Below are 12,723 nucleotides of genomic sequence, written 5' to 3'. Positions count from 1 at the left end.
TGTTGTGATCTCAGCTTCTTTCCAATGCCATGGACTCATCCTTCTCTGTAAACGAAATTAATTTGCTATTAGTGTGGCTAGGGAGGCAGAAGAATTTGTTCCCCATCAGCTGGCAGTACTGGGCCAGTCAGTTTCCTATTGTTGGAGAGCCTGGGCAGAGCTTGGTTGTCCTGAGCGATGGAAAAAGCGTGTATTACGAGTTACTGTGGGATGCAGTAGACAGCCCAGCACACAGATACCTCAGGTCTGTCAGACTTTATCAGCTCCAGACAAGTGACTCTGTGCACGTTAATCCGAAAATCATCAATGTATATTGTCACAGTGCTGCCTCGGGGTGGCTGTGACCCTGAACTGTCTGGAGAAGCAGCAGAACTGTGATCTCAAGGCTGTATGCCAAATTTTCTTGGTTCTCTAAAACTGTATCTGTGCCGTAATTAACCTACAGTCATTCAGACGAGAGCATTTGAGATCTCAGAACTGTTCAAAACAGAGACACAAAGTTCAGATGCACCTCTCTTAGATGCCTGTCTTTAGGCATAACTTCTTTCTTCTTCTTTGTGATGGGTGTAGAGGTTTGATCTTTAAAAGTTGAGAGCTGTGAGGGCGTAGATGGACTGGCATTCAGCATGCATTTGGTTGTGTCATTTGTGATAACATAAAAATGTCACTGCAGAATGAATGGCAGATATTCAGTAAAGCAATACAGAAGACAACAAGGAGAAAGTTGAGACAGAGGAATAAAAAAAGCTAAGAACGAGAAGTGCCTCTGCTGCCAAATATAACTTGTCTATAAACTGCATTGTATTAACTCAGAAAAATGCATTGATACTGTGGAACAGTAGGATCAGCATAGGTCTCCTTCGTGCCACAGAAACAGAGGTAATTCTGTTAACTTACTTGGAATTAATCTGATTCCTGGGAGAAGCAGTGCTCACTAGTTTCATTGGAGAGCTCTGGACCTTGAGGCCCTTAGGTATTACTTCTCTGATACAGCCTCCTTCAAGATATTTTTTATTTTTTATCTCATTTTATTAGGTGAAAACATGAACTTCCTATCTCTGCCACTGCATATCTTGACAGAATTGTAGCACAGAGCTTGGTTTTCAGAAACACACAATCCATTACTGCTGATGTGTGTGCCACCATCAGCATGCAGGCCACACAACAATGGGTTTACAGTATGAACTGCAAAATATCTTGGAATTTGGATATGAAAAACAAAGTTCTTGACTATTCTTTGTTAGATTCCTGGCGCTGTGCAAAAGCATGGTGTTCCTGTTGTTGCTGCCATGGCTAAGCAGGGCTGTGTGTTTGTTTGTTTTTTTTTTTCTTTGTTTTTAGTAGTATTAAGAGACTGTTGTGCTTTTTTTTGTGTGTGTGTGATTACATATCCCTTATTCTGACCTTGCTCACTGGGGTGTATTACAGCTGCCATACTTTACCTCAGTAGCCGTTGCTTTCTGGGGGTGGGTTAAAGGTTTCCCTCTGCATCTTAGCAGTTCATTTAAAAATTTGTTGGGATCAACCATGATAGCAGTACAGAAATGCAAAGTGATCTGGTACATCACAGGGAGTATAATTAATATCTGACTGCAAAGAGCAACCTCTCAGTTCAGAGTTTGCATTGTTGGGAGTCAGGATGTTTCCATCACTTAAACAGACATACGTGAACTATTTACTCCTAAATGAATGACCAATCTGTAGTAGTTGACTTACTAGCAACATTCATGCCAGTCATTTTAATTATTGGTCATGTGTTCCTCCACACACGCTGGCTGGGTGACTGGATGCAACTGGAAGGGTTTGGGTTTCTTCTTTTTTGTTCAAAAGAAATAGCCAAGAGTGTTAGCTGTCTTTGTTGTCAATATATAACTGTAAGTGAAGTTCTGTGTAGCACTGATTTTTATGCTTTAAAATCTGCATAATGCATGTGTAACTCTAATACCTTAATTATTTTTAGGCAGCATGGGAAAGTAGTCTTCTACTATCTGTAATGTCAAAAATATACATTACCTCAGGTGCTTCTTGCAGGTCTGTGTGCACTTTGATTCATGAGACGTAGGAAAACTTGAGCTCATTTAAACCTGACTGTGACCGGCACAGACGCCGTTCAGGACCCGGTGCTGTGACTGGTGCAAGTCGTGGTAGCTGCATGCACTTCTGTCATGTGGGCAGGTGAAGCCTCTTTCTGACAAGGAAGTCCCACAAAAAACTTGATTTATTTTTTTCTTAATGACCTTTTCAGGCAAGTAATACACCAAGGGATGAGCATTCTGTGGTAGCTTTGTAAAAACATTTTAGTGGTATTCTAAGAACCTAGTTCATCAGAACATGAAAACACTAATGATCCCTCAATTACATAAAGGAAAACAAAAGCCTATGGGGAGCTGTGATTGTTTTTACTCCATATTACAATGCTGCAAAAGCAGAGCAGGACAGGATCTATTTGTTACTGATAATGAAGGAAATTTGGTGCATCAGGAAAATAAATTAAGATTGCATTGGTGGACTGATTCAAAGCAGAGGTTAGGAAATAATTAGAGCTGGGTCTTCATAATACCCTCTCACGCTTTTCCTCTGTGTGTTAATTGCACTTTAGTATTGTTTTTAGTTGTCAGGAGAAAAAGCACCAACAGGTGCTACTTTGTAATGAAAGACAGTCCTAGCACAGCAGGATTCGCATCAAGATTTCTTCCAACTTGACAGTCTCCTTTTCTCAGTGCTCCGAAAGGGACTGTTCCAAATTACTGTTATGTCCTGGTTGCAGTCAGGCTCAGGAAGAGTGGGAACATGCTGCAGAGCATTCAGAGAATGAACACAGCCAATTAATCAGGCTGCTAAGCAAGGAACACAAGATTTGAGCTGAATTTGGAGCTCATTAGCCACAGGGCGTGAGATGACAACTTGCTGCTTTCCTTGGGCACGCTACAAAACTGCAGCAGACTGGGATGAAAACAGTGCTGCTTGCTAATGAATGCCAGCATCTGGCAGTGATATTAAAAAAAAAAAAAAAGGCTTTTCTGTTTTAAGCTGGTAAAAATAAAATTTCAGAGCTGGAGCACGTGTGAAAAGTGGGCTGCCAGCATCTTTGGGTGTTGATGGTTTATTTTCCCCTGTTTCTTTGCTGAATACTGCTAGCATCAGCTCTGTTTCTGCTCTTAGTAGTGTTTCATGCCTGACTGTCATATTATTTCTCCTCAGATGGGTACTCCACCATTGATCACCGGGACAAGGAGCGCAAGTACAAGACCAGTGATAACACAGGAGATGCCTCAGAAAAAGAACCTTTAAAAGTGAGATTCCTCTTACTGCTGAATGCTAGTTAGTCCCTTTAAAAGAAACAGAGCCTGGTGTCCTCCACAAGAAATACATAGTAGTTAATTACAAGGGGACTTTTAAGGTTGTTTTTTGTGTGTCTGTGTATGTGTGTGTTGGTTTTTTTTGCTTGTTTGATGTTAAGTTAAAGGCACCGTTTTATAATTCAGCAATTGGATAACTAGAAATAAAACCAAAAAGCTGTTTTCCATTGCAGGAGAAAATTCAGGTAATTGGTTAATTGGTAATTGATAAAGGGGTGAGGCTATAAAAATAGGAGGCATTTGTTTGTTCTGTCACTTTTGTGCAGGCAGCATTCCCTAGCTCTAAAGTGAATAACTGTGTTCAGACTTTATTCCGAGAATAGCCCCTGCAAACCATCACACTGCTTTATTGTTTTCACCACGAGACGTACATGTGAATTTGTGTGTCTGAGTAGAGCAGGGTGGTGAACAGCATTCGTTTCACCAACACTCAGGGTCCTGACAGTAGACATTGGGCATCGGCCAAAAAGATGGAGAGGGAGGGAGAGATGTGCATACTTAGGAGTGTTGTCTTCTAAAAACAAAATTTAGACAACCTTCTAGTTGGTAGAAAAAAAAAAACAACAAACCTTCACAGCTTCACAAAGCCTTTTGCGTTGTGTGTTGTGTGCAAATGTTGCTTAGTGGGTTCTGTTTAATTCCTGTTGCATTGCTATGCCTTTTCAGTAGATTTGTTTATTGTAAAAGCTGCTTAATGCTTTTAACAATGCTGTGGCCATCACTTCTCCCTGGCCTCAAAACTAGCTTGTATTTTCTCCTGGGTAGGTCATTCCTGAGGGGGGTGGGGTGTCCCTGCAGTGAACCAGGAATCCATGACAGGAAACACTGCAGTTAGTCTGTAGAAAGCCGTCCTTACTAACCTTCAGCACGTTGCTGATAATATCTGTAAATCCAGGTGATTCGGGCTCAGTGGAAACAAACTTCAGGCGATTGAAAGGAAAACACACTACATTGAACAGTGGAAATGAAAATGTGATTTGGAGAAAAATCTTCCCATAGAATTAGGAAGAGGTCCTGCGGTATCAGTCTGCCTGTGCTAACTTGCCTGCTTATGCATTACCTGCTGTGTCCTCCTTTCCTCTGAAGGTATACCCTGGAGAAAGGTTTAAACCCAGATGCACTTTTTTAAGCACAGATCACCCTTTTACCATTTGCTAGTTCTGGTTGTAACTGCGCCTTGTTGGAGGCTGCCCAGTTAGCTTTTTTAATATAATCACTAATTGTCTCGTGACAACTCCACAGTGCCAACCAGGGCTTCCTGTTTTGAATCAGCAAGTGAATGCCCTAGAGTAACGTGGCTGATATCAAACACTGGCCTGTTTGCTTCAGCTGCTAGCTCGCTTCTTTTCTCCTTTGGCCAGTTCTAGAAATAAGTGAAGATTATGGCTGTGTATTGTTTAGGAGGCCTCTGACACCAAAAAAGCTTTTTGCAAGAGAACTGCCACTACAGTTTTCCCATTTAGTCATCTTGCAGCTCCTTTGATAAGTCTAGACATATGGTGACACCTATTAAAGGAATCCACTAGCAATAACCTTTCTGCTTAAGCTTTCCCAATGCATTTCTGCTTGACAAAGTGTAGCGAAGACAAGAGGAACAAAATCTCTCCACTCCCCTTGGAAGTGGTTGTGCTCTTTCAATTGTTTTTTGGAGCTGATACAACTGAGCTGATTACTAAAGGCATGCAGCATGCCTCCCTGCTCCAGTGTTACTCGGGAGTGGCAAGAGATAGCCCAGCTTGAACCAGTGCTAACGGTATGGACTTCCTAGTCCCCTTATCACAGTTCCATTGTATTATAAGGATGCAGTGAGAGTGGATGCACTAAGCGACATAAGAATTTTGATCAATAGGAGCTTGACAGAAAATGTCTTTATAAAGAAAATAGGCTAAGGAAGAAGTAGCAAATGCTTGTGTTATTTGCCACTCGTTTCATGAAAGTGGTTTAACACAATCCTCAAAATTGTGTAATTCAGCCCAAACTCCCAGTGTATGTCTGAGGTGAAGTACAACCCAGAGCTCCAGGGAGCAGCTGCTTTGCTTTCATAAGAAAGGAATAAAAAAATATTTCACCTCAGCGATGTGCCTGCCGCACACAGTCTGTACTGCCTCCAGGTTTTAAGGATAAAGGATAGCCTGAATTCAGCCTGTTGTGTGCCTCAAGGGTCTGCACTGGTGTGTCCTCAGTTAGAGCAAAGCCTGAGCAGCTGCTACTCTTCCTTCTTCCTATCCTGTGAAAGAGAAATATATCTGTGGGGTCTTCTGGCTTGTGAACTGTTCAATAACCATGGCTCTGAGGCTCAAGAGTGACCAAGAATTGTGAATAATGATGGCAGGGAAGTGCAGCCTTTTAGCTGCTGCAAGTGCTCTTGTCAGTATTGTGCCTTTGCTGATCTTGTTTCTTTCTCTACCACTAATTTTCCCTTGTGCTCCTTTGAGCTGACTTGTTTGGTGGTTTTGTTTGATTAATCCGCTCTGTTTTGCCTTTAACTCCTCACCCTGTGCTGCAGAATGACACAAATAGGAAAAACATTAACAGGAGTAACAGGGCTTCGGTGAATCTGGTGGATGCCCGTGACATTAAACCCCAGCCTGTTGACTCTTGGGTCTAATTTGCATGCATGGTAGGTTATTTCAATGGTAATTGGTGCTAGTGATTAACTTGTCTCGTGCATGATCTGTATCACTGTGGAATCTCTTCATGGCTAACTGCTAACTGGGTCCTTTCAGACAAATGATAATGCATTTGAAAAAGCGATGTTTATATTATTCAGCATGTCTTCAATGAAATGCAATCAAACACCACTGTTTGATTAAAAAATAACCTGTCAAATAACCAGACAGCAAATTAGTATCTTGAATGATTGGTTGTCAGCTGAAATGTGAATAATTTCTCCTTGTTAGGCCATGGGAGTGAATTTGAATAGTGTCTTCCTGATTCCAACCATTTTTCCCCTCCAGACTCATTATAAGGACTAGCCTGAGACTTAAGGAAAACTATCCTTGACTGTTCATGGATGTCCCCTGAGGTTCCAATGAATTACACAGCCCTGCCCACCTGCCAGAAAGCTGCTGCCTGTACAGTGACTTTGTGAGGGGAGATGGTTTTGGTTACACAAGAACCACTTAGCCACAACTCCCACTTCCTCATTCTTTCTTTTATTGTTGTTATTAAAAAAGGCACCTTTCTGTCACTTTCTAGCCCTCTGCCTTCACCATGTGCCCAGCTCCTCTGTAATGTCAGTAGCCCTTCTTTACTCCTGCCGCTGCTCATCTGTCTCCCCCTGTCTTGCTCGGCAGCCCTGTGCTCTGGTACCTTCCACCACTGTCTGTGGAGATGCAGTGCTCCGTTTGGAGCAGCAGGTTTTGTGCCCCTGGCTATCACTAAAGGAATACCAAAGTGACCGTTCATAAGGCACTGGGCAACTTTCCCAACAGAGTGGACAAGCAGGCCTTTAAGGCCTAAATTCCAAAACACGAAGCATCATCCACCCCCGCAACTGTACGTGGAAATGACTTGCATTACTGCAAGTATGTTCTGGGACTTTGCTGCTGGCGTGTCCCCCCCCTTCTTCTTTGAAGAGTCTGGTAAAAGTGCTGTGTATTTGCATCTTGTTTCTGTTCCTGGGCTGGAAGCAGCTGGCCAGAGCAGTTTTGCAACACCACCAGGTACCCTCATGCAGCTAGGAGCAGACCCAGCACTGCTGGCCTCCCGCAGCTGGTCAGCACTGTGTGTTCAGCCTTGTGGGCCCAGCCAAATCTGTGTGTAGTGCCTGTATGCTGCTGTATCTGTGTCCTTCCTCTTAGCAGTGAGGGTGTATGGGTGGAACTTCGACAAACAAAATCTGTGCTCGTTTTCTCCCAGTCATACCCTTCACCAAACACGTATACTGGGGATAGATTGGCATTTCCAGCCATTGTTCTACCACTGGGTGATGGAGATCACCGATGTCATGTTACTTGTTGGTATTAATCAGTTCTGACTTTATTTTGCAGGGCTAGAGTCCAACCACATTTTTTTTAATTGAGGGGGAGGAAAAAAAAAAGATTGAATTGACACAGAGGATCTCATCAGTCACCACTGCCATTCAGATCTGGAGGGCGCTGCATCACTGACAAGGCTGCAGATTCTAAGAGGATGGGGGGAGAAAACACAACTGACTGCCATTGCCAACCCCAGAGCACCATGCCTTACAGCGAGACGATTTGCTTTTTAAATCAGTTCTATTCCCACCAGACATAGCCGCCTCCCCTCTCCCTCCCACTCCTGCAAGAAGAAAGCACGCAAGAACAGAGAATCCAAGCTTCCATCTAGCTGCCTGCACTCTTAGGTGACTCTTACGTGCGGATGGTGTCGAGTATGGGAAATGAAGGTCATGCAGCAGCAAAGAGGACAGCTTCACAAGGGAAAGAGAAACTGCAGAATATTTGAAATAATATCATAGGCGTAGTCATGAAGATAATAGCACTTTTCTGCTTTGGGTCTCATTGTTTTGTTTTATTTTTTTTTGGGGGGGGGGGATTTATTTGAACTGTGAAATCTAACATTTTTTAAGAGTTTTTGAAAAATGTTGAGGTTTTCTTCATTATTTCCACAGGAAGTGCAGGAATGTTGAGTTGGATTTATTGAATTTCAATGAAGAGAGAAAATACAGAACAAAAACTATTAAATGCTGGTCAAAGGAACTGGAGAGTAGATAACAAAATTGATGCAAGCTGTATAATCTGCTTTTAGAGTAAGCTATATCAATCACAGTGCTATATTATTGTTATAATCTGGTGTACGATACTTCTGCCTTTTGAATTCTGTAATGGCTCTGTTTTTATTTCCACATGTGGAAAACAGTTCATTGAAGGTTTCAGTGTCCCCGGTTCAGAAATCTATGCTGAGAAGTGGAGTTGGCTGACTTTTTATTTTCTTGCTCTCAAAGGTTGCAGTAAGGAGCTTATACGTTTTAAATGTTGCATTGATAACAATTAACAGTTTCTTTTGCCATAGCTCTTAACACATTGGAAGAAATAGGAGCTTCTTTTCAGGATTATTTTGAACATGCTATAAGTTTTAGATGGGTCTACCACTTGCATTTAATGGTAAATTTATCGCTGTTGGATCCATGTTTGCTTTGGGCTGTGGATCCTGATGAAAAATGCCGCAAAGGGAACTGGTTTGGCGTTTTTTAAGTCACCATGATTTCTGTGTTCCTTTGGTTTTGTTTTGAAATTACATATTTTAGTTGGTATGAAAATCATCCATGTGCAAAAGTTCTCCATGGCATGCTCTGGACAGGGAGGAATTTTTACCTCATGAGAACATACGCTGCATATACCACATCTGGTAATACAACGAACTAAGTGACTTCAGATCACTGATTTTTCTCCAGGCATTGGTCAAGGGAGGGCAGAAGAGAGTAAGAACCAAATGTCTCACTGGTAGCATCAGAGGACTTTTGCTGGTTTTGTTCAGTTGCCGCTGTTCTTGTATGCCACACTTAATTCTAAACAAGCTCCTAAAAATGGTGCAACTGGAAAGCACATTTTTGAACCTAGCAAACATCATTTGGGGTTTTCAGTGCCTGCTGTTTCCTTTGTAATTAAAAAGGAGAAATATTCAACAACCTTGCATCACCCAAAATATTACTGTAATAGTAAACGTCTGAAGCTTTTGTAAAAAAAAAAAAAAAAAAAAAAAAAAGCAAGTACCAAGAGCTTTGTATCTTCTTGAGTATATTAAAAATTTGACATGAATACATATATATAAATAAAAAAAATCTATATATCTATATATATATATTGTTGTGCAGAGGATAGGTTAACAAAACCATGTAAAGTAGTTTGCAGGAGAGGGAAGCATTTGTTGATTCAGGGAAAAAGACTGATGCCAGAAGCTGTCAGTGATTTGGATGACACACGTGCTCCTTCGGCCCCTCCCTTTTGACCCTCATCTTCTACGTACATTACAGTGGTCACTTCGGGATCCTAGGGAAGGTAAAGTCACTTGGAGCAAATTAAGATAGCAAAGATGGGGGGGGAGGGTCACCTGCATGAGAGTCCTCTTGGACCAAAGATGCTTAGCAGATCAAGGGAAACAAAGAGATGCGTCTGTGATTATCTGCATTTGTGTCAGGGGCAGTGTCTCTCTGTGTGTAGACATAAAGTGTGGCAATGAAACCAGAAACATAGTCTGACTGTATATTAATTATATCAATGGTGCTCTTTTCATACTTGTTCTGCCAATACGCGGAGACCCTTTTAACCAAGCTACACAGAAACGTTTTATATCACTTTTGGTTATGTATTTGGTGTATTCTTTTTGTATATGAAAGGATTTTTTTAAAAACGTTCAGTAATTAGCAATGGAACCTGCTTTGTAGCTAATTAGAACAGTGTAAGAGAAGGGCCATGCTGTCAGTCTGTCCCTGATCTACTTCAAACCATATTTACCAAAGGAGTCTGAGCAAAAGTTCGCTTAAAATAAAGACCTGACTGTTGAAAGGAGTCTCTGCTAAGACTTTGTGATTTAGTGGTTGTACAAATATTTCAAAGCCAGCAAGAGGTTAATAGAAAACCGCAGGAAGGGGGAAGTGACATGACTAGGGGCCGATGGTGTCCATGACCTCCTGTCCCATTATAGCACGTGGCTCTCAGTGGGGCACTACTGGGACATTCAGCATCTGGTTGGGAATCTACTCTGGGCTCTGTCACTAGTGAGCCAAACACGAAGGAGAAGGAGCAAATTCAGACCCTATCCAACCCCCCCACCCCCCTTCCCACCCCTTACCTGCCCCCCAAGTGCTTTTCATATTTATACTGCATCTTGTGATAAGCAAACAAACTTCCCTATTAGGTGAGATGGAATTGGCTGCCCAGGGTCATTGTAGCAAACTGTTCTTCTTTCTTTTCCCTAGGATGAGTGTTCTTGGCAGCCAGGGTTCTTGAGAGTTGACAACAAGGTTTACTGCAACAGGAAAGCAGAGGATAGTGTACCAAGAGGTGAAATACCAAATCCATGTGCCAAGACTTCCCCTGGGAATCACGTCTTACCCTTACCCTTCCCATGCCTTACAGTAATGAATGATTCCACGGTATGTAGCAATAACCAAGAACCCATCATTTACATTACTGTGTTTTTCTCTTCTCACCAAACTGTTGTTTGGATGTTGAGGAAGGTAAACGGACTAGGGGTGACTTGTATATGAGACGATCACCTTGTATGATCAGTTCACCAGCTAAAATCTGTAGCAAGATACGCTGAACCAGGTCTGGTGATTTATCCGATGCCCTTGTTATCTGTGGCAACAAGCTCACTTCTGGAAGGTGCTGGTGGGATGTGTGCCCCCGCCTGCCCTTACCTCTCCCCTTGTTGATGTGAGTGTGACTGGGCCGTTTGAGCTGTTCTGGAATGTGGGTAAATAAACCAGTAATTGTTGAGTTTATTTTGGCAGCAGGGACTGTATGTTAAGAAGGGAAAGTGGCAGTGTGTGTGACTAAAGCTGCAGTAGGGTCTAGAGCCTCCTGCTAAAAGGTAGGCAGCGCTTTTTAGGGCTCAGGAATGTGACCTCCTCTTTTCCTGTTGGCTCCACTGTGAAAACTGGAGGCAATCTGCCTGCAAAGGGATGGGGTAGAAGAGATTTCTACCTGAAGAAATTCTAGTAGGAGGGGTGGTTGTGGAAGGAAAAGATGATGTTGCAAGACTCCTAATAAAGAGGAGGAAGAGATTTGATGGCCCAGTGAGGGCTGAGATAACACAGGGGAGGGGAGAGACGTCTGATGGCAAATAATAACTGCAGAACTTTCATGCCAGGGAGGTGGCTTGCACGTCTCCCAGGTATATTCACTGAACTGTGGAGGTTAAGAACAGATAATCAAAAACAACAAAATCATTTAATGCTGATGGGGCCATTACGTGTTAAGACTCCCCTGGAGAAGCATCAAGTTTGGCTGCTAACACATAGCAATTGTCTTTGTGCTTACAGCTTCCCAGGTTGGTCTGCCTGTGCAGAATCCAGCACAAAGGCAAGGCTTCAGAACATTTTGTTTCTGTCTTGGAGCTAAATAGCAATTTAGCCAAAGTGTAACTTGACAAATCAAAGATGTGTTGCCAGCTTGAAATGCTCCCCAGGGAACGGTTTGTGCAGCCAGAGGTCCCGATCTTCCATGTCCTACGGGCAAAACACCTGCCTATCTTAGTTCTTCTCTTGTGCACTCAGACTTGCAGATTCTGAATGTGTGCATCAGGAAAGTAAATCAAGTCCCCTTTGCCAAGACATCATAAAAGGGATTAACTTTGGGACTAGGACCTGACTTGCTGTAAGTGATGCATCAAGAAAGCAGGGTGGCTTGTTAGAGTCAGTCAGGAAGTTCTTGCCAATTCTGAGGAGTAGTTTTCAGAGACGCTTTCCAGCATGCATGGCTTATGCTGGGCAAAGCAGTTTTCACTCCTACAGCAGTTTTGTGAGCTTGAAGGTGGTGAGTTTCCTTCTGCTACTTGCCTTAAAGTTGAGCTTACAGGTTCAGCTACCTGTGAGAGAGGCACATCTTAAACCCTTAGGGTAAGCAAAGCTTCAGAAGCCAAACGGGCGCGTTAGAGACTGATTATAGTCTCTTCTGCTAATTGCCCACTCAGTGAAAACTATAGCGTGCCAATAGGTTCAGACAGCAGTTTTGTGCTGTCGGGGCTGGATCCTGCTCTCACAGCTTTTGGAAGTGTTTATATAGGCATAGTTTCTCGCCAAGTTTGTTTATTTTGATGCCCCTAAAATCTGGTTTTTCTTCGACAGAGAAACTCTCAGATTTATTGGTACAGTAACTAATATAGTGCATTTAAAGGGAAAGGTGTTACAGACCTCTTTTATTCTGTCTCGTTTTACATCAGGGTAGGATGTTAGGTCCAATTGCAAGGTGAGGAGGAAGATAGTGCAGATACTACAAGGCCTGCCAACCTGGTTCTTACTGTTCAGAAAAGCGAAGTAACTAGACTAAGAAGCTTACTGGTAATTAGTAGCTAATGTGTTTGTAACTATCATGTGCCTTAAAATTTTCATGGTAGGAGAATAAAAAACAAATGAACAATGTGTTTTCTGTAATACTACTCAACATTCTCTCTGTAGTTTAGACTGGTGGGGTTTTGCATTGTATTTACACTGTACTATAAACTGAAACACTTAGAATGGTTTGATTTTACCAGTATGGAGAGGAAAAAGAAAAAAAAAAAAGGTGGATTATGCTTTTCATAGAACAAATGTTACCGTGACAGAATGTATTATTATTATAGGATCTTTCCATAATGCAGACAAGTAGAATGCTTGTTAGAAACCAGGTATGTAGGATAACAATTTGGTGTGTTTTCAATAAACCATGCCTGGAAAGAA

At 42.2% G+C, this 12,723-nt stretch overlaps 1 protein-coding gene across 41 annotated transcripts in view; it reads left to right on the top strand.

Moving 5' to 3' along the window:
• Positions 1-12,723, top strand: part of ARVCF (ARVCF delta catenin family member) — a 277,795-nt gene extending 265,072 nt beyond the window's left edge. For 27 of the 41 annotated variants that reach the window (XM_038187328.2, XM_038187325.2, XM_072024613.1 and 24 more), the window contains 3 exons: positions 3,202-3,293; positions 5,866-5,979; positions 7,352-12,723. In XM_038187328.2, coding sequence (XP_038043256.1) covers positions 3,202-3,293; positions 5,866-5,967 — 194 coding nt within the window. In that variant the 3' untranslated portion in view covers positions 5,968-5,979; positions 7,352-12,723. The remainder of the gene's footprint in view (positions 1-3,201; positions 3,294-5,865; positions 5,980-7,351) is intronic. The other 14 variants (XM_072024632.1, XM_038187332.2, XM_072024615.1 and 11 more) reach the window with 1 other exon arrangement.

The sequence above is a fragment of the Anas platyrhynchos genome, chromosome 16 (assembly GCF_047663525.1).
Source record: "Anas platyrhynchos isolate ZD024472 breed Pekin duck chromosome 16, IASCAAS_PekinDuck_T2T, whole genome shotgun sequence".
Lineage (NCBI taxonomy): Eukaryota > Metazoa > Chordata > Aves > Anseriformes > Anatidae > Anas > Anas platyrhynchos.
Note: the sequence above shows the minus strand (reverse complement) of the source record. Positions and strands in the feature narration are given on the sequence as shown.